The sequence below is a fragment of the Acomys minous genome, assembly GCF_964271855.1.
Source record: "Acomys minous genome assembly, chromosome: 8".
Lineage (NCBI taxonomy): Eukaryota > Metazoa > Chordata > Mammalia > Rodentia > Muridae > Acomys > Acomys minous.
This window is the reverse complement of record NC_140489.1, coordinates 81,230,262-81,257,762: the sequence shown is the minus strand read 5'-3', so window position 1 is coordinate 81,257,762 and position 27,501 is coordinate 81,230,262. Positions and strand designations below refer to the sequence as shown.

The 27,501-nt window shown below is 43.0% G+C and overlaps 1 protein-coding gene across 1 annotated transcript; it reads left to right on the top strand.

Moving 5' to 3' along the window:
- Positions 1 to 27,501, top strand: SLC26A3 (solute carrier family 26 member 3). Its single transcript, XM_084793593.1, has 20 exons — positions 1 to 300; positions 813 to 952; positions 3,202 to 3,312; positions 3,545 to 3,714; positions 5,403 to 5,567; positions 7,108 to 7,260; positions 7,837 to 7,919; positions 11,036 to 11,183; positions 11,276 to 11,389; positions 11,494 to 11,571; positions 14,567 to 14,662; positions 16,086 to 16,192; positions 17,796 to 17,865; positions 17,956 to 18,048; positions 19,360 to 19,455; positions 19,887 to 20,120; positions 21,552 to 21,606; positions 24,354 to 24,496; positions 24,605 to 24,670; positions 27,065 to 27,501. The coding sequence occupies exons 1-20, from the start codon at positions 170 to 172 to the stop codon at positions 27,086 to 27,088; spliced, it is 2,277 nt and encodes a 758-aa protein (XP_084649719.1). The 5' UTR covers positions 1 to 169; the 3' UTR covers positions 27,089 to 27,501.

Below are 27,501 nucleotides of genomic sequence, written 5' to 3'. Positions count from 1 at the left end.
TTCAGTTCGGAGCTCACTCATCTGTAAATTGCATCACATTATCTCTGAGTTATTTAAGAAGCAAGCTCTGTTTGGTTTCAGGCATTTTAACCTGCTAACGGCAAGAAGAAGCGTCCACCACATAGTTTCAAAGGTCTTCCTACTTGCCACTGTCACCAGGGAAAGCAACATGATCGAAGCCATAGGGAACCAGTACGTAGTGGCCAGACCGGTGTACTCCACAAACACTTTCGGAGAGGAGTTCAAGAAGACGCAAAGACATCACAAGACATTCCTGGATCATCTCAAAAGGTGCTGTAGGTAAGAGACTCTTGAGGTACTGGAATGAGGAAGAAGCAAAGCAGTTTCTCCTAAATTTTCTAGCTTTCAGGCTTTCCTTTCTGGCTGTAGTCCACAGCTCTGGGAGTCCGGCAGTCTTTGCCTTCCAGACCTCTTACTCCCTTCCTGAGCTGGAAAAGCAGAAGGAACAGACCAGCGCTGCCAGCGGCACAAACACAGCCCTTCCAAGCCTAACCGATGGACACAGGCAGATTCTCAATCGAAAGACTGCACAGCTCAACTCAGGATGACACATAATTTATTATAGCTGAAGAAAAGCTGGCATTTTCCTTTAAAAAAAAAAAAAGAGAAAAGTTTCTTTGGTAGTGACCAGAAAGCTCTTGGCAGGGGCAAAAGGGTATTTGTTAGCAGCAGTGAAGTCACCAGTTTCATCTGTAAAGTGATGCCACCTTTGCCAATTTTCTACCTACCCTCATGAACCAAACTTAAAATTCGATATTAACTCACTGACTTGTGGCTTTCAATGTTTTCAGCTGCTCCTCACAGAAGGCCAAGAAAATCGCCCTGTCCTTGTTCCCCATAGCATCTTGGTTGCCAGCGTACAGGATAAGGGAATGGCTTCTGAGTGACATCGTTTCTGGCATCAGCACAGGACTGGTGGCCGTACTGCAAGGTAACATTTTCACTCTTCTGTTACTTTTTCTTTCTTTCTTTCTTTCTTTCTTTTTAGATATAATTTGCATATCATAAAATTCACTCTTATAATTCTTTTGTGTGTGTACATATGTGTATGTGTGCTAGAGCAAGGCTTCGCACATGCTAGGCTTGCGTTCTACCAACACGTGACATGCCCAGCCACCCTTCTGATATGTGAAATGGGTTTTAGTATATTCATCAGCTTGAGCATCTAACATCACTAATTCTAGCATATTTTCACTGCCATCCCCTCACCCCACCCTTCACACATGCACATACAAAATATTTTATCCTTTGATAAACACTTCCCACTCCTTCCTCCACTTGTCACCTTAACAGCACGTTCTGTGTCTGTGGGTTTTCCTGTTCTGGATATTTCATGCAGATGGAATTGTTGATGACATTTGGTGTCTGGTTCTCCTCTCTTACTTAGCACAATGCTTTCCAGCTTATTTGTATTATAACAAGGACAGCATTCTACTGTGTGGTTATAGCACACTTCGTTGAGCGTTTGAGTCATTTCTATTCAGAGCTAATGATGAATAAAACTTTTGTAAACATTTTTGTGCGACTCTGTGTAAAAATAAGTCTCAGTTGCCCGGATCTACCCATAGGAGCATTGCTGCTGTCCTGTGGTAGCTCGATGCTCAGCCACTTGTAGAGCTGCACACCTGCATTGCTTCCATTCCTCCAAGCAGTGCGTGTGGCTTCAGATGCCTCCACACCTTACTGCTTGCTATCTTTTTTATCTTTACTGTTCTGGTGGATGAGAAGTGGCATCTCATTGTGGCCTTGGTGTGTATTTCTCTAATAGCTGATGATGTTTATTAAGTATCTTTGCTTTTCTTCTGCTAATTATCCCTTCGTGGGTCTTTGGAAAAATAAGCCTTGAAATCCTTCATCTTTTGTTTTGTTTTGTTGTTGTTGTTTTGGTGTGGTTTGGTTTGGTTTGGTGCTGGAGATCAAGTCTGGGGCCTGACACATACCAAGCAAGAGCTTTAAGACTAAACTAGACCCCTAGTTCTCCTAGCTGCTTGGAAAATGTGGCTTGCCAGGGCTGGAGATGTGCCTCATTGGTAGAGTGATTGTCCCACATGCCCAAAGCCCTGGGTTCCATTGTCAACTCAGTATGAATCAGGTGTGCTGGTCCATGCCTGTATCCCAGAACCCAGGAGGTGCAGGCTGGAGGGTCAGAAGTTTGACTACATAGCATGCTTCAGGCCAGCCTGGGCTATAAGATCATCTTTTATTATGGAGTTGCAAGGGTTATTTATGCATTTCAGACACTAAATCTTTATCTGATATGTATTTGCTGATGGCTTTTTCATTCTCAATTTTGTCCTTTCACTTTTTGTTTTTAAAACTGGAGAGAGGGCCGGGCGTGGTGGCGCACGCCTTTAATCACAGCACTCGGGAGGCAGAGGCAGGCGGATCCATGTGAGTTCGAGGCCAGCCTGGTCTACAAAGCGAGTCCAGGACAGCCAAGGCTACACAGAGAAACCCTGTCTCAAAAAAAAAAAAAAAACCAACCAAACAAACAAAAAAAACAAAAAAAAACAAAAAACCCTGGAGAGAGGAAGGGAGGTTGAGACAGAGTCTCATAGAACTTGGGCTGGCCTCACACTCCTGCTCATCTTTCCTCTGCATCCCAAATGCTATACAGGCATGTGCCACCATGCCCAGCTTAAAAGATGACCCATTATGGCATTCCTTGTGTTTTTAATGGGTTTAGGGGAGAGCAGATTAAGCCCAGGGCAAACATAGTACCATTGAGCTGCAGCCCAGGTCCCTGAACACTGCTGTTGGTTAGTACCGAGGAGTCCAACTACAGCATCCTGCACGCTAGGCAAGCACTCTGTTGCGGAGCTAACCGCTTTGGTTAAAGCTCATTTGGTTGACCCGTCCTTTGAGAATGCTTTTGTTTCCCCCGTGCTGTGATTAAACACAGAGCATCTTACAGGATAGGCAGGTTACTCTTTCATTGATCCACACTCTCACCCAAGCATTTTTATTTTCAATTCTTTGATTGCTTGTGCCATACACATCCTTTCTGAGAGACTGTTGCAAAGACTGACACTCACGTGCTCTTCTCACACTGTTAATTTTAGCTCTTGTATTTATACCTTTGGCACTCTTTGAGTTAACATGGTGACTTACTTCAAAAGCCCAATCTAAACTATTAGGAGAACCTAATGAAAACTAAAGACCTGGCTCTTGTCTTTCCAGGTTTAGCCTTTGCTCTGCTGGTCAACATCCCCCCATCCTATGGGTTGTTTGCAGCTTTTTTCCCAGTCATAACCTACTTTTTCCTGGGAACTTCTAGACACATATCTGTGGGTAAGTCAATTACCGGATTGACTCATGCTGACTTTGTTCACTCTTCATAAATTCTATTACGACTCCCTGTAAATCCCAAATTATGCACCATTTGGAAGACTCGCAGTTTCCTCTAAGAATTAAGGCTAAGGCTGGTTGTACACAGTGGCTTATTTTATGCAGTTTTGTGGCTGAACACCAACTCAGGCATGGGGAGGTGCGTACTGACCGTTATTCACCTCTGGTTAACTAGGTCCATTTCCGGTTCTGAGTATGATGGTGGGAGTTGTAGTTACAAGAGTGGCCTCAGGTGACAGTACTGCTCTAGGACAGTCCTCAAGCTCACTAGAAAACGACTCAATGATCGAGGAGAAGAAGATAATGGTGGCTGCATCAGTAACCGTTCTTTCTGGAATCATTCAGGTGAGACCAATTCTACTGTAATTTGTTTGCGAAAATCTGTTCGGCTTGACTGGTACCTATCTTCCTGTCTCTTCTTCCTCCTGTGACTCCTCCTCATCTTTTGGTTTGCATGCCCCCATTGGGTGAGCCATAGGAAGTATTTTAAAATAATGTTCTTATTTATTCTTTCAGAATTTTACATAATGTACCTTGATCTTAGTCTCTCCCTTCTCCTCCTCTCCTCTAACTCCTCCCACATCCTCCCAGACTCTCCAAGTATTTGGGAAGAGTCATTAGCCACAACCAAATGGTAAACACAATCTCCATAGAAATAGAAGTGAGAGGATAAAGGCATCCATGGTAAGGAATGAAATGCTTAATTCAACAAAAATATCCCAGAATCGGCATTGTCTTCAAATGTAACTATATAACGACACTAGTAGTTTTGGAAATTTTTCTTTCTAATTGCTACTATAATTTAGTTGAGAGGAAATCGGTGCTCTGCCTTTTTGACTATCCATGTAAAAGACTTAGGGGGAAAAAAACACCTGAAAAAGATTATAGTGAGACTTTACCTTCATTCCCAAGCTCCGGGCCCAACAGTGACATGAACAGTGAAGGTGTCATGGGTTTCTCAAGGTTCCTTAAGGTCCCAGTGAGATCAATGCTTAAAACCATTTCTTCCTTTTAAAAATATTTATTTATTTTTATGTGTATTGGTGTTTTACTGCATTGGTGTGTCTGTGTGAGGGTGCCAGAGTCCCTGGAAGTGGAGTTATAAGTCATGTGGGTGCTGGGAATTGATCCCTGGTCCTCTGGAAGAACAGTCAGTGCTCTTAACCACTGAGCCATTCCTCAGCCCCTTGAAATCATTTCTAAAAGAAAGGAAAAGACAATCGTATAAGGACACAAGTGTGCAGCCTATTAACAAAAGCCGTGGCCATTTGTTTCTCACACATCTCTGCACGTGAAAAAGTGGAACCCAATTTGGATTCTGTCTGCTTTCTGGGTACACGAGTGTGGGAGACAGGTCAAGGGTGTGTGGGAAGCAGAATACACTTAACACACTCCCTGTGAACAACGATGCTTTGGGGAGGGTAAGCATCGTTGTGCCCTGGCTAAAGCCTCATGCCTCTGACATACAGGATGCAGCCGTGTATTTATTTTTTTTACATTTATGTACTTATGTGGGGAGGATAGGTTCCTAGGACAATGCTTGGGGGCTGGCTATCTCCTTCCACCATGTGGGCCCCAGAGATTGAACTCAGGTCATCCACCTTGGCAGCAAGTACTTTAACCCTTTGAACCATCTCGCCAGCCCTAGTCACATGTTTCCTAAGCAACCTAAGCGGCTCCTTTGAGATATGAATGGGCTGATGCTAGGTAAGATTTTGCAATGAAGGCCTCAGGACGAGCCTTCTACAGATACTGCCCTTGAAAATGAGGAGGCAGGAAGGTGCTTCTTCATGGGTCCTGGTGGACTTATGTACTATCTGAATACCATTTAATATTCAATCTGATGGATGGAAGAGAAGGCCAGGATAAATCCTGAATGGTTGGTGTTCCAGGAGGCAGAGGCAGGGGCTCTTCAAGGAGTGTCCCCACAGGCTGAACCTCACATGGTGAAGCACTTCAGGTACAAGCCTGTGGTTTGCTGATGCACACTCCTGATCTGTACTGACACAAGGCTTTTGTCCTTCTCTCTCCAGTTGCTCCTGGGGGTTCTGCAGATAGGGTTTGTGGTGATATACCTTTCCGAGTCCCTCATCAGCGGCTTCACCACAGCTGCTGCCATTCATGTTTTGGTTTCTCAGCTGAAATTCATGCTACAGCTGACCGTCCCTGCACACAGCGACCCATTCTCCATTTTCAAAGTAAGTATTCCAGCCATTAAAAAAAAAATACCAAAAGCCAAGCATAGTGGCCTTTAATTCCAGCACTTGGGAGACAGAGGTGGATAGATTTCTGAAAGTTCAAGGCCAGCTTGCTCTCTCTCTCTCTCTGTCTCTATGTTTCTGACTCTGTGTCTGTGTATCATTGTCTCTGTCTCTCTATCTCTATCTCTTACACACACACACACACACACACACACACACACACACACACACACACATGCTTAAAGTTCCTTGTTTAATGCCTGCGCTTCATAACAGTTAAACATCAAATTAAGTTACTGTGTACAAGTTTAAAATGTGTATGGAGACAGCTTTTGGCCATCCTTAATTTCTCCCTTTTGATCAAGTGCTTAATTTTGAGCTATTAACTAGAATTTTAGATACTGGCACCTCTCTCTGTTACCCTCAAAAATGTCCTTATTTGGTCTCAACCCCACTGAGATAGAGCAGAACAGCGGGCTTGATAAGGTGGGAATCGGGTAGAACAAACCAGAAACCTGATTGGTTCGTGAACAGTCACTTTCAGCTGCTCTCCCTTCCCAACTCCAGCCCAGTCCAGATTAAAACAGAGACAACTACCTTATTAGACTAAGTTAGGCTGGGCTCTCCTCTTGTTGGGGTGAAAGACTATTATGCTTGCAATCAATCTGCTCCCTAAAAGCATCATCTTGGTTGTGTAGTATTTAGCACGCATGACTCCATTTTGTTTTGGTCTGGTCTGTTCCGGCTTAGTGAGGCAGGGCAGTACACAACAGGGGCATCTTATCAGTTTATCAGCAGGTGATGTCCTCAGGCCCTTCTCACAGGATAGCCTTTGAAATTCCGAGACAGCAGTGCTTCAACACCCTCAGTCCCACTCAGAAGTATTCCAGAAGCATGGGTGGGTATGAAATCCAGCTTGGGTCTGCTTGAGCTGCCTTGGGCCTGTGGATATAAAACCCAGCTTCCTTCAAGAATTAGAGTCTGCATAGGGCAGGCAGTTTCCATGTGACGCAGAGAAGGTTTGTATTATGAAAGGATGTACTTTTTAAAAAAATTCTCAGAAACTAGAAATGACTCCTTAGACAGACAGTAGCAAGATCTATAAAATTAAAAAACAAAACAAAACAAAACAAAACACTATTGCCTCGTGTGGGTGAGACCTTAGATTTGGCTTCAGTCTCCAGCGCTGCAAACAAAACAAATAAAAAGCCTATGAGACTTAGGGGCAGATGAGATCCATGAAAAATACCCAACAAAAGTTGATACTAGCTAAAGATCTTTAAAAAAACAACAACAACAACAACAACAGCAAAGAGGCAGAAACATCCCCAAAGCAGTGGTTTTGTTACGCTGACTTGGCTCATTACACCTCCATGACAGCACCTGCCACTTCGGGGCTCATGGTCGACCACAGCTGAGCACAGAAAGGCTGCAGCTATGTGCCCATCTTTTGCTCTTTTTAGTCTGCTTGGAGAGAAATGTGTTAGAACTACACATCCACACAGGACGTCAGGTGCATCTGTGTTTCTTGCCGCAGGTCCTGGAGTCCGTCTTCACGCAAATTCAGAAGACTAACATTGCAGACCTTGTGACGTCTGTGATTATTCTAGTGGTCGTGTTCGTTGTCAAGGAGATCAATCAGCGCTACAGAAGCAAGCTTCCGGTGCCCATCCCCATCGAGCTCATCATGGTATTGATTGTCATCAGAAGACTTTCATTCACAGCCTAGGGTTGTGTGGAGAGAGACCCATCTGTACAGCAGGTTGCCGTGAGGCCAGCACTATCTGCGGTCTCTGGGTTTAACATTTAGTACGGATTTCTCTTCCTCAGAATCTACCAGTTCCTTCCCATGATCTGGGTTCACTCTTTCCAAGATAGGAAGAGCAAGACCTTCACAGCCGGGCTTAAAAAAGAAGACCCTTCCAGGCTGATCTGTGATGCCCAGGCAAATTAGAACTGCCCTGCGGCCTTTAAAATGTAACTGGGCCTAGGCTAGCAGTTGTTATTACTTTTTTTTTTTTTTTTACTTTTTTATTACATTTATCTATTTATTTGGGGTTGGGAATCTGAGGAGGTCAGAGAAAAATTTGCAGGAGCCGGTTCTCTCCTTCGTCCATTTGCATCTCAGGGATCAAATTCAGATAGTAAGTTTGGCAGATAGTAGGTTTTGGGTTTGGGACAATGATGTCTTTTGTTTTGTTTTGTTTCATAGTAGGACTTTTAGTTGCGCCTCACATTCTAATCTGGGCAATTTGAAACTCTGCAGACTGTAATTGCAACAGGCGTATCCTATGGCTGTAACTTTGAAGAGAGATTTGGCGTGGCAGTGATTGGGAACATGAGTCTTGGGTAAGTGTGTCTTCACTCAGCAAAGAAAGCAACAGTAGTTACAAGAATCATACAACGCCCTTGAGAAACCCTTGCATCCTCTCTCTTGAGCAAGCAGTCAGAAAAGAATGCCAGGATCCATGGAATTTGAAAGAGTTTTTCTTGTAGAAAAACTCAAAATCCAGGCAACCAGGGACTCAAAACAGTAAAAACTGGGGCTAGAGAGATTGCTCAGCAGTTAAAATCACTTGCTGCTCCTGAAGAGAATCTAGTTCAGGTCCCAGATAGCGGCTCACAGCCACCTGTAATACCACTTCCAAGGTGTGTGACTCCTGCCTCTGACCTCAGTGAACATCTGCATCCAGATGGTTCCCCCCCCCCCCCCCGTCTCTTTCTCAAAAATTAAAAAAGGGAAAATAGTAAAAGTTAAAAAAATTTTTTTCCTTATAAGGAGACATTAGCTGAAACCAGATTTCCTGACCCATCAATGACTGTAAACAACAGGCAGTGCTTCCTCTGGGGTCACCTGAGCCAAGTTCCAAGCATCCGAGAGACACACAGAAGGCACACCAGCTGAGTAGACCAGGCAGCCCACTCTGTCCTTTCTCATGATCACACACAGAGCAAAGCCAGAGGGCTGGCTTATCTACGGGGTGGAAAGCAGGGTGCAGTTCCCAAAGCTAATTCCCATACATCTGGTGGGCTCAGAGGAGAGCCCAGGCTTATGTCATGCTCTCTCTCTCTCTCTCTCTCTGACCACTAGCTACAGACAGTATTGACTGCTTTTAGATTACTTACCAAGGAAAGCTGTTTTCCCCTTAAAATAAATAAAAGATTATTTTCTTTTCTCTAGGCTTAACAAGTATTTGATACTTAAAGAAATTATATACATAGTTAGTTACTATATCTATATCTTAATATAGCTGAATTCTTTTAAGAGCAGATATATGTGTGGCTTTTAAGGCAAAATATATTAATACAAATATATATGTATGTATGTATACACACATATATTGGTATATCTTCATATGTTCCACTTAATAAAAAAATAATGTTTTAAGAAGTTGTGAGGAATAAAGCTAGGAAAGGCTATCTCTGGTTTTCTTCCCACCTTGCAGTTTTCAAGTGGCTGTGCTTCACTTAAATGTCTTAGAGACACAAACCCATCGGAAAATAAACAAACGCAAAAATCAAAGAGGATCTTGTCAGAAGTGGAAGGTTTTGAAAATAAACGATAAAGATGACTGAGTGATAAGCCTTATTTAGTAAATATATCAATTATCCATGCACTTATCTCACCAGGTGTGTGGGTGACATAACTCATGTTTATTAACCATGAATTCTCCAGAGAATTCTCAGTGAGTGCTCCAGCTCCCAAGCACCCGGAGTTGACGTCAGACACACTTCCTGTCTTTGGCAAGTTCACTAAACTGGTCCCTCCATGCATTTGGTTATAGAAAGGGGCTAAAGACAGTAAAGATCCTGGAAGCATTAAATTAGTTATTCAAATGGCATGATAAGTCCCCAACATCTATTTCAAGTTCGAACATTACTACTTGATGGCTTAGTACCTAAGTGAGATACAAGGCCCATGATGTGTCTTAATACATCTCAAATGCTTTCTCAGTGATCAAGTGAGCATTTTAAAGTTGTGTAGACTGCAAATAGACTATTACTCAAGATAATTATTTGTGATTCTTGCTAGTTTGCTACTAATGCATATGCCACTTTGGTAGTGTGTGTGTGTATGTGTGTAGTCTCATACACACACTAAATCTATGCAAATAACATGGCCCAAGGGACGTGGCTTGAAAGAGTAAAGGAACACCATGGAGGGGGCTGTGTTAACTTCCAGAGGTGTCTTAGAGGCATGGTCAGCAGCCATGTTGTATTTCATGGTGTGGTATGCTCACACTCACTGTTGTAGCTGGACCTCCCACATAACTGTGGAGACAAGAGAACAGTATGATCATCTCATCTGACAGATGAGGAACCAGGGAAAGTAAAGCAAGGGAATGGAGCCTCTGGCCAGTTAACTCTGTCATACCATACCATAATGCTGAGAAGTTAAAACAAAAGCAAGATTATAATAAAGATAAGGTCCTAGTTGTTTTAGTATAAAATGCAACCTTTAATTCATCTTTTTAATTCATTCATTTCAATCCACCTTTCTAGTTCACATGCCATGATAGTACAATTTCAAGACTGCAGCTGAGTATTTATTAATAAAGACATAAAAGATGAAACAATGATTCAGGCACAGTTGGCTGGATCCAATTATGCACTTCCGGTAAGCCTCAGGTCGGAAGCGGATGCTGATGGAGGCTGAACGCTTTAGTAGTTTGATGCTGTTTGAGACGCGCAGCTTTTATACCCCCAACTAGCAGCTATATTAAACTATTCAAGTGTATGCGCATAAACACGCAAGTATCCTCCATGGAGCACACTTGTCACTTTCAGCTAATACCTGCTCTCCCGTATATGGTGGACCACAGCAATTCTTCCGACCACAGGGCAAAGCCCAAGGCCTGCCTATCAGAGTTTTCAGTGAAAAGTTACCAATGGGGAGAAGATTTTTACATTCCTTGTTCCAGAATTCTATCTGCTCAAAGAGCCTTCAGCCATGGATTATTATTGAGAGCACTGAGATTAATGCTGTGAAACCCACCGTGACAGCAGGTGGAATCTAAGCCGTTTGCCTGAAGGGGAAGATGAGCACATAGGACACTTCACGTGCACTGGCAGGCTTATCGTCGTCTTACCATTATTGTCAGGCTGGATTATAACTCTTAGCAGTTCAGGCAGCATTACTTCACAACAGTAAAAAGGGAAATCCCAACCTTTTCAACGGAATCAAGATCTTTGTTTTTGAGACAGGGTTTCTCTGTATAGCCTTAGCTGAATTGGCTTTGAAGACCAGGCTGGCCTCGAACTCAGAGAGATCCACCTGCCTCTGCCTCCCGAGTGCTGGGATTACAGGCGTGCACCACCATGCCCAGCTGGAATCAAGTTCTTTAGGCCGTACTTCTAAGAAAGACACAATTCGGCACAGATTACATTCATTCGTTGGCCCTACAATCCTTTTCAGTTTTTGAACAAATTTGGTTACATACAGTTCTGCTTGCTTTCAATTTCAGATTTCAGCCCCCTATTACGCCTAGTGTGGAAGTTTTCCAAGACACCATAGGAGACAGCTTTGGTATTGCAATCGTTGGCTTTGCAGTGGCCTTTTCAGTTGCTAGCGTCTATTCCCTCAAATATGATTATCCGATTGATGGCAATCAGGTAAGCCTAACTAGGCCTAATTAGGTCATACGCATCCCATTCTCCTAAGAAGAGACCATTTTAGGCAAAGCTTCCTCCCTCGTCTTCTGCAGGAGTTAATCGCCTTGGGAGTGAGCAACATATTTACCGGAGCATTCCAAGGATTTGCAGGGAGCACAGCCCTCTCCAGATCGGGGGTTCAGGAGAGCACAGGAGGCAAAACACAGGTATTCTAGCATGTCTGCTGTAAGGCCAGCCTGGTGCCGGTGACTGGGAAACACAAGCCAAGTGGGGAGCACCAGCCGCCAGGACAATTGTCTCCTGTTCACAGGTTGCGGGGCTTCTCTCTGCTGTCATCGTGCTGATTGTCATCGTTGCCATCGGATTTCTTCTGCAGCCATTACAAAAGGTAAGTCTCTTCTCTCTGGGGGGTGGGGTGGGGAGGATAACGCCTCTGTCCTTGAGGTGTTCAACTTAACTCCCAAATTCTGAAAACATAAACTACGCTAGGGAAAATGAGCTCTTGACAAACTCCCAGATACTCGCTTCAGTCAACACTGTACGGACCAAGATGACTTCCCTCTCCTGGCAGCCTTTTATGAATGTGAGGAATGCAGATGCCCAAACTGCCTTATCTACTCTACTCTCTGCGGGTGCATAGAGCAGAACATAATTAATGTTTAAGCAGGGAGGTGCTCTGGCTTGCAGCTTCAATCTAGATCGACCGAGCTGAAGGTTTTCTTAAAGAGTTTAGGTCATCAAACCCTCTATCTAATGCAGAGAGTGGTGCTACCAGCTCCACACCTGTCCTTAGGAACACGCCCTGCAGCTCCGAGGAGTTTGGTTTGACTCCAAAACCAACACTGTCAGCTTGCAGGATGGGAGTAAACAGACAGACACAGGGCTCACCTCTTGCCCGAGTTCCCTGTCTGTAACTGTGATGGTTTCGTTTAATACTTGTGCCCCAGTGTCCTGGAAACCACACAACCTCTATGAAAGCAGGTGATAGTAAATACAAATACATTGCTCTACAAAGTGAGTTGAGGACAGCCAAGGCTACACAGAGAAACTCTGTCTCCAAAAACCAAAACCAAACCAAACCAAACCAACCAACCAAACAACAACAACAAAAAACAAAAGAAAGAAAACAAAACAAAACAAAAAACCCAAATACATTGCTCTCTGGAGTACTAATGGGACTTCAAAGGAATACATAAATGGGTCAGGAGCCCTATGACCATTTCATTATCTGTATGATTTGAGGTCAATGAGCTAAGCTCTCTGAACCTCAAGGCCTCCACGTGTAAAATAGGAAGGAAGTAGCATTTGCCATACAGAGCAGCTGGGACAATAAGTGATGTAAGGCACACGGAGTACTTAGCTCAGATCACTAAGATCATTAGTGACGTCATTAATATTATTATCCAAACATCCCATTGTACTTCTGACTGCAAAGGACAGAGAGATATGATCCAGCCCACCATATCCACTGTTTGCTCTCCGGGCCTTCTTCCATGTTGACTGATAGCTGGAATGCGAGTTCACCTCCAGGGCCCTGCACTGCTGATTCAGTCATTTCGAAGAGCCATATTGGTTGGCTCTGTCTCCAAGCAGCACAGAGCACTATTTGCTAAAACCATGTCTTCCACACACCAACATTTTTAGCTTCAAAACCAATGTCATGGAAGGGGTCAAGACATCACAAGTAAAGAAAACATTTTGAAGTGTCTAGCTCAAACACACACACACACACACACACACACACACACACACACACACACACATTTGCGAACTCTCCTCTATATAGAGGAGTCTCCTGGGCTTCTTTCATGTACAAATGTGGCTTCTGCTTGCCCACATCAATGTAGAGACACCGGAGAAACAAGGCCCACTTAAAGCTCTCTCTCCCCCCCTGGACTCAAGGACTTGGTCTAGACTGTTAATCAAAGCGACCTCTATAGAGAATCCAGGGGTCAACCCTGTACAAATGTGTCTGCAATGTCTTCACGTTGCCTGCTTCTTTTCATCTATGAAGTAAAAACAGCCAGTGGCAACAGCCGCTGCTGAATAGGTGTCAGATGTTTCCCAAGGGCCCATAGATTCTAAAACCACGCCCACCCCACCTCGGCTGGGGTTTCTCTGTGCTCTGCATGTATTCCTCACGAAGTAGACTGCTGCTGCAGATGTGTATCTCTGTATATTGTTTCAAGTTGGTTTTCCAGGGAACAATGCCGGGGAAATGCCTAATAAAAAATACAGTCCCTCTAGCCAGACACTTGAATATTTCCTGAACTCCTTCAGAAATAGGAAGCCTACGGTACAGCGTAGCCTTGTACACCCCCCACCAGCTACCACAGAGGGCAACTCATACCTTTAGTACAATAACAAAACCAGGACACTGACATAGAAAAACACTTTCAAGCACATTTTATTCTGTTTTCTCTCCTTTTCAGATGGCATTCATTTGGTCATACTTTCTGGGGTTTGGGGTTTTTTTGTTTGTTTGGTTGGTTGGTTTTGGTTTTTTGTTGTTATTGTTTTTGGTTTTTCGAAACAGGGTTTCTCTGTGTAGCCTTGGCTATCCTGGAGTCACTTTATAGACCAGGCTGGCCTCGAACTCACAGCAATCTGCCTGCCTCTGCCTCCCAAGTGCTGGGATTAAAGGCGTGCGCCACCATGCCCGGCTAGTGTTGGAGTTTTCTAAGAGGCTGTGCGGCGTGTGGTCACTCCTAGATTGGGAAATATAAACTCACCGGCTCATCTACTCATTCAGTGACTAATTATTAAACCCCTCCTATACACATTTACCATAGCATGCTCTGGGAACAGGGAAGATATGGTTTGGGTGGTTTTGGGTGGTCTCAGGGTCTGCCTCGAGTCTTTGTTAATCTTTATTTGATCATTAACTTCCTATTATAAAACAGCGTGATAGTTGTCATCAGCAAACGTCTGTGTTCTCAGTCCAAGACCTCAAGCTCACCAAGCATTTTGGTGTTGTTGTTGTTGGTTTGTTTTGGGTTTTTGTTTGTTTATTTGTTTGGGTTTTTTGTTTTGTTTTGTTTTGTTTTGGCAAAGAACAACCGTGTCTTGGTTTAAATGGACAGGTTGAGCTAGCTTTGCTTGGTAACAACTTATTCGAGGGTTTAAGGTCTGCCTCTCTGTATCCCACGAAATATACAAGTTACTATAAGTGCCATCAGCACTTGTATATGGCACAGTCACAGAGCTTCTCAGCCCTTGTCAGAGCCCCAACCCCAGCATATCAGGCATTGCACTCGGAAAAGGGTGTGTCCTCTGAGATACTTTGAGGCCTGCTGAGAGACTTATCTGTGGCCTTCACCTTTGCTTCTATACAATTGATTTGATTAACTTAAAAGTACATCTGTTGTTTATGTCTTTCACAGTCTGTCCTGGCAGCTTTAGCGCTTGGAAACCTAAAGGGAATGCTGATGCAGTTTGCTGAAATAGGCAGACTGTGGAAAAAGGATAAATACGATTGTGTAAGTAGATACAATGGTATTTGAGGAAACGAAAAATCAGAATGGCCGTTTAATGCTGATGCAAAATGTACATTTCTATTTTAAGTGCCGTGGAGTTTTGCTTCTACTTCTCTGCTTGCATTAACCTTACCTTATTTCCTAGCTTGAAATTACATGCTCTACTGATCATTATCTAGGATTTTCTTTGACTTAAAATGATGGTGGCACATGCCTATAGTCTCAGAACTCTGGAGACTGATGCAAGAAGCACATTAGCTTGAGATCAGCCTGAGTTTCATAGTGAGCTCCTATTTCAAAAATAATAAATAAGCCTGAAGAAAGATGGCTCAGTGGTTAAGAGCATTGAGTTCTGAGTTCAGTTCCCAACACCCATGTTGGGAGGCTCACAACCACCTGTAAATCAGCTTTAGGTAATTAGGCTCTTCTGGTGTCCAGGGGCAGTCAGACAGATGGGAACACATATACATGTGCATGTGCACATGCACACAAGTGTGTGCATGCACATACACACACAAGAGAAATGAAAATAATAAATAAATGATAAATGATAGGCTCTTGAAAGTAAAAAGTGTTTCATAAAACACTGATGTGGGGCCTTCCTCCGCACTTTCATTATAGCCCTTGTAGGTTATACTGAACACCACCGAAGTGCTCTACTGTTAGGGTACATGTTGTTTCTGTTCTTTGTTAAATGATATGCTAGTGTCCAGAGAACCACTGGAGGGTGTAAATTCTGAACATTCCTTCTGGAAACACTCATTCTTTTGTGAAAGCTCCTACTTGCCAGAAAAGCAGACTTTATAATTTAATCAGGGTCAAAGTCGGAATATAAAAATTCTTGTTGACATACCCTATGGTACTACAAGAGCATAAAGTAATAAGCTACAGTCAGTTCTCTCATGCTCCTCACAGATCATTGTGTGTGACTTTAAACCCACTTTTAGCATGCTCAAGTTTTTGTAGAGATAATAGCCATTAATTAAATCAACAATACAAAGCTAAGATTAATACAGTCAATCTGCTGGGTTTTGCTTATTTTCCTTGCAGTGCTGGGGTTCAAACCCAGGGCTTAACACATGCTAGGCCAGTGCTCTGCCATTGCTGTACCCAACTCCTAACCTGCTCTGGAATTTTTTGCTATAACAGCTCAGCCCCCCTTTCTGGAACCTATTCCAGGATCGGGTAGAAATATACAGTGTCTGTAGAGCTCTTCCATTTATTTTCTTGAGTTTCTGTGGCCCAGTACTGAGCCAGCAGAAATAAAATGATCTCTTGAGACACGTCTTTCTAGGAACTTTGTTCCCTGGCCCAAGATAACAATGTCCAACCTCTGCCTTTGGCCCTAGACACTCACGGTTTCTCTAGTTCAGGATCTATAACACTGTACTTCCTTAAACTCTGATGATGTTTTCTCTTCTTACAGTTAATTTGGGTCATGACCTTCATCTTTGCCATCGTCCTCGGCCTCGGATTAGGCCTAGCAGCAAGTGTGGCATTTCAGCTCCTAACTATTGTGTTCAGGACCCAATTGTAAGTGTTCACTGTGCTCTGCACAGCCTTGAAGGCTCTGACCTGCCCAATGAGAAGAGCAAAAACTGGCTATAAGTAGTTTGTTTATTTGGCATATGTAACTATCCAGACTGACCAGGAGGTACAGGGATGGCCCAGTGGTTAGGAGTACTTGTTGCTCCAGCAGAGGACCCAGGTTCGATTCTCAGTACCCACAACAATTCCAGTTTCAGAGGAACTAATGCCACTTTCTAACCTCCTAGAGCAACAGATATGCATGTAGTAGACATACATTCACACGGGTGAAACACTCATACACATACATAAAAATAAGTACATCTCAGATGCAGCCTGTAGGCAGCTCAGTCTCCATGTGGGTCTCCTAGTAAGGAGAGCAGGGGCGGTCTCTGTCATGGACTCTGTTGTCTGCTCTTCGATCACTTCCCCCGTGGCAAGGCTAGGGTCAGTTGGTAAGGGAGGAGGGCTTGCCCTTTCTGAGGACTAGGGGAGGAGGATGGCGAGGGTTGGGGCCAGGTGGAGACTAGCTACGATTGAGATGTAAAGTGAACAAATTAAAAAAAAAAAACTTAAATTTAAGAAATAAGTAAATCTAAAAAAAATATTTTTAAAAGATTGGTCAATATAACACCCTTCAAAGCACCCCACCTAAAGGCTTGGAGGACAACAGAATGGTCCAGCACCAGATCCTGGTCTAAGGAGGGCACCTGCTGCGGGCCTGCTTTCTGCTTTGATACGGGTTCAAAGAAATAGCAAACATCTCTGAGTCTGCTTTGCTCACCTGTGAACAGGGCTTCCTGTTGCTGCTTTAGACTGTGCAGAATGAGTTACCTAGAAGGTGGAGTTCTAAGGCAGCTCCCTTTTCCTCTTCAGCTAAAGAGTGCTAGATCTGTGAACTTCTCCAAGACCAAGACCACTCCCCTAGTCCCAAAATTCCACAAAAGCTTCTTAGTTCTTTCTTGATTCTAAAAGCCATCCAGGTCAAGTATCTTTGTGATGTGTAAGTCTTTGTCAGGTAATATCACCACCATGTGGTCACTTGGCCTAGCTAGAATACATGACATGATTACAAGAGAAATGGGAATTCGTGTGTGTGTGTGTGTGTGTGTGTGTGTGTGTGTGTGTGTGTGTGTGTGTGTGATGAACTGAAGTCGCTACCACAGTTAAAACTCTTCCTTGACTAATGGAACATACTGGAACAGAAGCAAGTCCTATTGTCTTCTCCCTCTTCCCTACCTTGTATTCTTATCAAATTGGATTCCTTATCCAATGTCCATCAAACACAGAGACAAACTGAATGGTCACATAGGTGCATCCTTGTTTGTACAACTGGGTCCATAGGACCGTACTTCACCAAGTCACCGCTGTATTTAGCATTAAAATGCCATCACCTTATGGGCTGCTGTGTAGATTATGATGTAGTAAAGAAGAAGTCACTGTTTCACATAGCCCTGGGACACCGCAGGGTCTCTAATGAGATGAAAATGTCCCCTAGGAGCTTTCACCTTTGAAAAGTAAGCAGGTATTGATAAGCTAGAGAGAAAAAAAATCAGTGTTGGGCAAAACATATGTAAGAGTGATTTGCTGGATGTTTTTCCCCCTACAGTCCAAAATGCAGCACACTGGCTAATGTCGGAAGGAGCAACATCTACAAGGACAAAAAAAATTATGCTGATGTAAGAAAGACCTATTGTTGTCGTTGACTTCCTAAAATATTGTCAAAAGAAGGCAGTGGGCCTCACCTAACCATCTTCTCTGTCTTGTAGGTGTATGAGCCAGAAGGAGTGAAAATTTTCAGATGTCCATCTCCAATCTACTTCGCAAACATTGGTTTCTTTAAGCAGAAACTTATTGATGCTGTAAGGTTCAAAAAAATTTCTGACTATCGGGAGTGAAATCTTTCCTCTTTATGGGAAGGTCCCTGGGTTCTTGTGTGTTGAACCCGAGCTGTGTCAGTGCTTTGTCTTCATGCCCTAGGTTAGGTAAAACCACCTTAAAAGGATCTGTTAATACATTGAAAATACACCTTTTCCTCTGAGGCTCAAGATAGAATTCCTGTTTTTAGATTCTGCCGTGAAGTTAAAACAGTCACTTGTGGCAGTAGTTGGCTGGATCTAGTACACGTTCTTGGAGTGGAGTAGCACCATCAGAAACAAGAGTGAAGTATTTGACTGTGACACCAGAGAGTCACAGGAGCAGCTGTGACTGGATCACTGACAATGAGTACTTAGCATTCTGGCAAGGATCAATCCTTTAAAGTTAAGAAACGAAAGCTTTGCAAGGCTCGGTGGCGCACACACACCTGTAATATCAGTACTTGGGGAGGAAGAGGCAGGCAGATCTCTGAGAGTTTGAGGCCAGCCTAGTCTACAAAGCGAGTCCAGGATAGCCAAGACTACACAGAGAAATCCTGTCTCGAAACAAACAAAAACAAACAAACAAAAAACAACAACAAGAAAAGAAACAAAAGGTTGCCTTTAATCCCAGCACTCAGCAAGCAGAGGCAGGCAGATCTCTGTGAGGAGAGCAGCCTAGTCTACAGAGAGAGAGAAAGATTTCCAGGACAGCCAGAGCTACATAATGAGACCCTGTCTCAAAAGACAAAACAAACAAACAAAAGCTTCATATGCATTTTTTAATTCATTCTTAAAACATGTCATTTGGCCTACTTTGTGCCTATTTATAATTATTAGTTTGTTAAAGGAGCCCCAGATTGAATACCAGAACTATAAAATTGTACTGGAATACACTTCAAAAGAATATAGCCACACAAGCTTTAATAGAATAAAAATAATGTAAGAAGTCTTATTAGGTGCCACCTATACCTGACAAAAAGAAAATCAACTCCCCTAGGAGCTTTGTGGGTCCAAATGCAAACAGATTCAGATAAAATTTAAATCCATTTATGGATCATTTATGGATAAATTCTGGACTGTATGAACATCTCTGAACTTTGATAATTGCACGCAGGCTAAGCAAATCATAGCCCTGACTCAGTATTGTTGCTGGTACTGTTTTATAAACCTGTTGTCTCAATTTTATTCTAAGACATGTAATCACAATTACTCCTGTGCCCTGAGCCCTCAGCCCCTCTCAGCTAGTCGTTGCCACCATGTTGTGTAACTGGCAGGATGCTCAGCTCCCCTGTGACACAGCAACTGGCTTTTCAGGTTGGCTTTAATCCACTTCGAATTCTACGCAAGCGCAATAAAGCTTTGAAGAAAATCCGAAAACTGCAGAAGCAAGGCCTGCTACAAGTGACACCTGTAAGTTTTCCACCCACATTTCCATGTGCTTTTGATAATTCAAGGTCTTGGTTCCATTACTTTAAATGAAATGTTAAGCATATGGCATGTGTTAATTGATGTCATATTCATTATGTGTGTGTGTGTGTGTGTGTGTGTGTGTGTGTGTGTGTGTACTTGTTGGTTCTCTCCTTCCTTTCCACTTATCAAGCCTTGTGGCAAGCTCCCTTGCCTGCTGAGCCATCTTGCCAGCCCTAACGTCATATTTTAGATGGCATCTTTGAGAACCTCCTCAATGGCTTTTTTGATTTGTCCTGGGAAGAGTATCAAAGGCAAATAGTTCAAAACAGCTACAAATCCTGTTGCTGACCCAACTTTGAAGCTAAGCTCCAGGCACTCTTGTGTGTCTGTGACGTCAGCACCATCACAGCTGTTGCCTGCCTCTCCTGCAGAAAGGGTTCATATGCACCTCTGATGGCCTTCAAGACTCCGAGGAAGAACTGGACAACAACCAGATAGAAGAGCTGGACCAGCCGATCAACACCACAGACCTGCCCTTTGAGATCGACTGGAATGCTGATCTTCCTCTCAACATCTCCATCCCCAAAATCAGCCTCCACAGCCTCATCCTCGATTTTTCAGCAGTGTCCTTCCTTGACATCTCCTCAATGAGGGGTCTCAGAACGGTAATTTGTGTCTTCTTGGTGGAATCAATGAATCATTTACATAAGTTGTATGTGTGGAAGGAAACACTTTTACGTAACACATATCATACACACAAATGCATACCATATATGCATGCTCAAGACACACACACACACACACATAGACACACACACACACCTCACATACACACATACCCCACATGCACTCACACATATACACACACGCATACACACTTCACATATACACATACCCAAAATGCACTCGCTCGCGCGCGCGCGCACGCACACACACACACACACACACACACACACACACACACACACACGCCAGACATTAACATTGAGTGTCTTTCTCAAATGCTTTCGGTGTTTTTGTTTGTTTGTTTTGATACTCTCACTGAACCTAGAACTCTCTGATTAGGGCCTGAGTTCTGGGGAGCAACCTCTTTCTGTGTCACATACACCCCAGCACACATATTTGTGCCCCAGAGTTGGAGCTAGAGACCCATGACACCTCCTAACCTGACTTTTTTTGTGGGTTCCAGGATCAAACAAAGGTCCTCATGTGTGCCTGGGAAGCACCTTACCAGCCTGGGCAATACACACTTAGAATTTAGCCTTAGTTAAGCTTGTGAGAAGGGGGTGGGGTGGGGAATGTTGGATGGGACCACACAAGTGTTTTGAAGGTGGCCAAATCCGTACTTAAAATGTATGCAAAACCTTCAGGTACGCAACTACACTCACATCTTTTCAAAAACCTAGCATTGTGAGTGTGCTCAGATCCTTATGGGCATTGTACTTACATTAGCCTAAAAAACGAGAGATCTAGAAAAGCCTGGGATGCGGCAGAAAAGTGAGTGTATTTATTTTTAATCATCTTTTCTCAACTGATGAACTTTTACTCGGCTACTTAAGTGTGTATTAAATTATACTAAGTAGTCATATGAAAGAGTAAAAGTCACATGATTTAAAAATAGATGTATGACAGGTAGTGTGGCCTGCTTCATTTTCATTGTAACCGCAGCCTCTCTACAACTAATTTCCAACAGAAATGAAAAAAAGGGGGATTTAATAAACCCTACCCTGCATTCTGCTTCTCTTAGGTTTTCACAGAAACCTATCTAAGTAAGCTGAGCTGAGATCCGCCACGTATGGGAGAACAGAACCAATTTAGTTTTCTTTTTAACTTAATTTTTCCCTTTGTGGTTTTGTTTGTTGCTTGTTCTGGTCTTTGCAGCAGGGTTTCATGAAGTACACTGTACTTGGCCTTGAACTCAGGACCCTCCGCTTCTGCTTTCTCTTATCATGCAACCTTGTTTTTAACTTTAGTGCATCCTTATTTTAAATATCTAAGTGGTTCTGAAAATAGTCACTCATAAGGACCTATGATAGCTTATGTTGTGACGAGCGAAACTCTTCCTAAAGTGATGTACCTTCCTTCTATTTTAACAGATTTTGCAAGAATTTATCAGGATCAAGGTAGATGTATATATTGTGGGAACCGATGGTAAGTTCATTTATTTATTTATCATTTTAAGACAGTATCTTGCTATGAGGCTCAGGTTGGCCTCAGCCTCCCTAGTGTTGGTATTATGGGCATGTGCAATGTTTTCTTTGCTGTCAGCAATGGAGATGGAACCAGGCAGGGCCTCATGCAATAGCCCAGCCCAGGTTCTTTTAATTGTATTTAATGTTCAGTCACCTCAGGCTCACAGCCAATCTAGACAGGCCAGCCACAGAATAAGTATGTCATGTGACCACAAAGAAAAAAACTGAATTCCTAGTTGAGCCAATAAAAATCTCCATGGAAACCACAGCCTTATGTTTTGCTGTTAATTTGTGATTAAACGAATCTTATGATTTGGGACCTAATTGCATAGATAGAGCAAATGAGCAAGTGTGTTAACTACTTCTCACTCTGAACTTGCTGGAACATTGTTTGCTGTCTCCTTTCTCCCTTGCATTCTTCAGCCATAACAACTTGGTTTTGGCTTCCCTTTACTGGTAAGGCCATTCTTGCCAAAGGTATCCAAGGGTGATGTCCAATTTACCAGGACTACAGACCTGCTCTTAAGGTCTCTCTATCTGAAGCCTGCTTGAGCATTTGCCCTTAAAACTCTCCCTACCTGACTTCTGAGCCTGTTCTTTTGGTATCTCCCTCCTCTCTCATAGCAACACCACTTCCTCTACTGGCTACTCCCCCAGGCCTAGCATTTAACTTTCCTCATGTTCCAATCTTAAAATCTTCCATTGCGATTTCGTAAACTCTTCCTAGCCAATCTCTCCCAGACTCGTGTCAAATGTATCATGCATTAATGAACTCCCAAACTCTACCTGCAGCCCGCGTCATAGCTGAGAGCCGTGTGTACACTGCCTGGGTGTCCCGCAGCCACCGGATACACATGTCCATTATGGATGACCTTGCTTTCTTCCTGCCTTTTCCAATCTTGGTCACAGCATCGCTGTTTCCCTGTGTAGATCCCCAGTACCACCTTTAATTCCTCCTTCTCCCCTTCTCTTGACAATACATGAGCTGCCAGGCCGTAGCAATATTTCTTCTTAGTCTGCTCCTGGTTCCACAGTCTTATTCCAAACACTTGTCCAATATTACCTCAGCCATCAGGAAGACCTAACTTGTATATTTATCCACCCCTACAATTCTCTCATCTAATAATCTAACTTTAAAAAAAAAAAAAGTCTTTCTGTTAGTGTCCCCACTTGCCTCCTCTAGGGGCAGCACTGGCCTTGTTTATCTTCCTAGTCCGTAGGCATTTAGTTCAAAGTTCTCAGGAATTAGGTGTTTAATTCCGAGAGTACCTACCACATCAGACACTATCGTATCTGACACAAGTCGGAACTTGTGAGGACACAAGGTCCTGACTTCATGGAGCTTAGTTTCATTGGAAAGCCATTTCATAATCCAGAAAAGGAAGGAATGTGACACTTGAGAGGGGACCAGCATCTCAGGAGAGAACATTTTAGGGAGAGGTGATAAGCTGTTCCCAGAAACAGACATCTTCCCTGGCTCTAATTAAATTACTTACTTGTAATTATGAATACTCCATCCATCCCAGTAACATATTAATCTACTGGAGAACTTCATCCCCTCTCTACCACTGCAGATGTCCGCACGCACCTGCCTCTGCCACCTGGTAGCCCTTTCACTCTGACTTCAGCTTCCTTTCCACTTCCCCTGGCTCTTTCTGGATCACCTGTCTGTTGAAAGCTTTCCATGGACCTCCACACCATCATCCATCCTTTTTCCTTCTTTTTCTCCATCTCTCTGGAATTCTCAAGCATTGTAAAATGTTGTTGCTCTGTAGTTTCCCCTGATGCTCACCAGGAGGAAACAATCTTACCCTGCTGTCAGAAATCCCACAGTGCATATCCTATGCTTTCATTAATTTACCAAAAGAGTGTGAGGACCTACTGTGTGCTGGCTGTTGTATTTAAAACTAAGAAACTAATAAAGGGGGAAAAACTAGACTGCCCCAGTATTTTGCTTTTCCTGTCAGTAGTAGTTATGTATAAATGTTCTTTATGGATGAGGTTCAAGTCTCATTTACCTTTTCATTGCTTAGCTAGAGCCTTTGCACGTAAGGTCATTTCTGGTTGAGCAATCTGTGCAAACAAATGCTGACTAGTGCCTACATATGAAGACAATGGGAAAAGTAATGTGAAATGCTAAGGAAGATGTTTTATAAAACCCAGCAGCCTGAGAAGACGGGCTAGAGTTAAGTCACTGGTAGATAACAGATCTGACGTCAGCGCTGCAGTCATGACATGCAGGTCACAGATCTGACGTCAACGTTGCAGTCATGACATCCAGGTCACAGATCTGACGTCAACCCTGCAGTCATGACATACAGGTCACAGATCTGACGTCAGCGCTGCAGTCATGACATCCAGGTCTATGCTCAACTGTCCTAGTTGGGGAGCAGGCAGGTTTTTAATAGCAGCCAGACTTATTGAAGTATTAAGTAAGGAAGCAAACTTAGTAGGCTTCTGCCTAAATAAAAGTGCAACCATGTTTTCTAGGAACCACTTGAGGCTTTCTCACTGAACCCTTCAGTCTTCCCTTCCACATGAGGCCATTAAAGGTGTAAATGACACGCAAGTTATCTAACGTGTGTTACCTAACAACTGTATCTAACAGCCAGCAGGATGAACACTTACAAATAGATTTTCAAACTAACAGTCTCAGGAGGAAACAAGCCTCTTTTCTAAGTAAGATAGTGTCTTCTTTTTCTTCAGATGAATTCATTGACAAACTTGCTAGGTGTGAATTCTTTGATGAAGAAGTCAAAGACTCAATATTTTTCCTAACAATCCATGATGCTGTTTTACATATTTTGATGAAGAAGGACTACAGCACTTCGAAGTTTAATTCCAGCCAGGTACGGGTGCTTTGATGACATCCAATTGTAGCCAATCACCTGTGCTCAAGTGTTTCCTCTAAATTCCAACACTGGACCCTGATCCCTATTTTTCACTCTTCTTCTCAGGAAAAAGAAATGAAATTTGACTTTACCATAAATACAAATGGAGGATTACGTAACCGGGAATGTCAGGTATGAGTCTTCAACAGTTTTACCTTCATCCAAACATCACAGTGCGCACGCACGCGCGCGCATGTATGTGTATGTGTGTGTGTGTGTGTGTGCGTGTGCGTGTGCGTGTGTGTGTGTGTGTGTGTGTGTGTGTGTGTGTGCGTGTGTGTTGATATGGACTTGTGAAAAAACTAGCTCATAAGGTAAAGGTTCTTGTTACCAAACCTCATTCCCCAACTCCTCATGAAGGAAGGAAAAAGCCAATTTTCACTGACTAGACCTCTCATGCACACAATGTTTTGTGCACAAGCACAAGCGCGCGCACACACACACACACACACACACACACACACACACACACGAGACCTATGCACGTGCACACACAATTTTAAGTAGTAGATTTTCTGCCATCATCTGTAGGAAATCCAGTACCTACTTGGACCTCTGAGCCACATCCTTGGAATCTGAAGGAATGCTTCCTAATTTCATGGGAAAGTTGATGGAACATAAACTCAGATGAGAAAAAGAAAGCGGGAAATAATGTGTTGGTATCACCTTGAGTACACCTCTTTCAGTTTTCAGAGTTGAAATAGAATTTTCAAACCTGGTCTTATTCTAACTTTCTGATGACCCACAAGGCAGCAGAAGCATTTGGCCCATGTGTCCATCCATAGTTTGCAAACAGTAGGCAGCCTCTGATGCACAGGTGCATGCAAGTCCCTAGAACAGTGCTTAGCTCAACATGAAAGTTAAGCTTCAATCCTTTCTTACTAGGATGGTCTGTCAATTATGTAGCTGGATAGTTCCAATTCATTCTAGAACATTCATTTCTAAAACATTAAGTCATTTAAGGCAACGTCTATAATATAAAGAAAGTGATTTCTGTTGTAGCCCAAGACATGGTAGGACCATTAAATTATTTTAAATCCTTAGGACAACAAACAAAGACTCAAGTGAGGATACTGGTAATCAGGCTCGGAGAACTTAACTGATTTGTGTAAGGTCACACACTGGGTGGCAGCAGCAGAATGTGAACTAAGAATTGATGACAAATCCTACATCCTGGCAGACTGCAGTATACCACATCTATCCTTCAGTTAGACTGCTTGAGGGCCCTTGAGAAGAATCTAACGACTGTTATCGAGTAGAGAAGGTGGCTCATGATAGTCCCTTAAGTGAAGAAAGGCCCAAGAAATCAAGAGGAATGCAGATTAGACACAAATCAAGGTCTCAGGTCAGACACCCTAGACTAAAGAGTGCTACAAAGAACAAAGGTGAAGTGGAAGGACATTAGTTAGAGACCTGAGGGAAGAGCAGAGCAAGACTGGCACCGCCTTCCATTCAGACATGCACACCCAGTTTGGCTTCAGAATTGTCACCAAGTATTAAGGGATAAAGGTTAAGAATAGCATTTAAATGTGACATCGGAATAAAGCCAGTACCATGATATGTATCTTGGCTTCCCATATTGGAAAAATAAAAATTTAACACCAGCTCCTGGATTTACTTAGAGGAAAACAAAACAACAGTCATGGATAGGCCTCTAGCTGTGGGGTAAAAATTGAATGTGAAGGCAGAGAGATAAGCCTGGTGGGTAAGGACATTTGCTGTCAAGCCTGCTCCTGTAAGTTCAATCCCCAGAACCGCCATGGTGGAAGAGGAGAACTGACCTTCCTATGTACACCATGGCATGCCTTTCGCCCCATCAATAAACAAGGGAATGAACACATAAATGTAAAGAGAAAATTAAAAACAAGATGCCTGACTGGCATACAAGGCTTCTTGGAGCTTGAGTGAGTCAAAGTCAAAACAAATGTAAGGGCCACAGCCTATTGTACTGTTATGTTTCTTTTCCTTTCTTTTTCTTTTTGGTTTTTTGAGAAAAGGGTTCTCTTATAGTCCTGGCCGTCCTGGACTCTCTTTGTAGACCAGGCTGGCCTTGAACTCACAGAGATCCACCTGCCTCTGCCTCCTGAGTGCTGTGAGTAAAGGTTCCCAGCTCATTATGTTTCTTAAGCTACAAACAGTCTTTGAAATATACACAACTTAAGGCAACACATGGGCCTGTGCCAACCAAGCAGCCATGGAAGTCACTGAAGGTTCTTTAAGCTAAAGAGGATGGCTCAGCTAGAGTACTGGTTGCTCTTCCAGGGGACCAGGGTTCAAGTCCCAGCACAGGGCAGCTCACAACCACCTGCAACTCAAGTCCTAGAGGATCCAATGTCCTCTTATGGCCTCTGCAGGTGCCAGGCATGCACATGATACATGTACATACATGCAGGCAAAACACCCACACAACTACATCTTTTTAAAAGATAAAAATATTGGTAACTGGTAAGTTCCAGATCCTAAGAAAGAATTTCTGAAAGGGGAACTTAACAAATTATTTTAAACAAACACTTTGCTTTCTTCCAGGTACCAATTGAAACGAAATTCTAATCAAGATACAGTGTGGAAGGATGCTCATCTGTCATATCAAAACCAACTTTATACCTACAAAGTTATTGCTAAGTTCATACGTTGTATGAATGATATTTTTGAAAGAATTATGTTTCAAACTTTGGAACGAGATTGTTCTAGCATGGTATATTTTTCACATATCTAGTTATGAAATTATGTACATATTCCTAATTTTCTACCTTGTAGACTCATCAAGGATAGAAAAGTATTTTGTTTATATGTATTTTTGTAGCATTGAGAGATTCCTATGCAAGTCATTATCTTCATGCTCAATGCCTTATGGTGTATTTACACCACTGCTCTGACTCTAATTTATACAGGTCATGCTGATATATCTCTATTTTAAACAATTAAGCTGTACGGGTGCGTGCTAGTTTATTAAATTTGTTAGT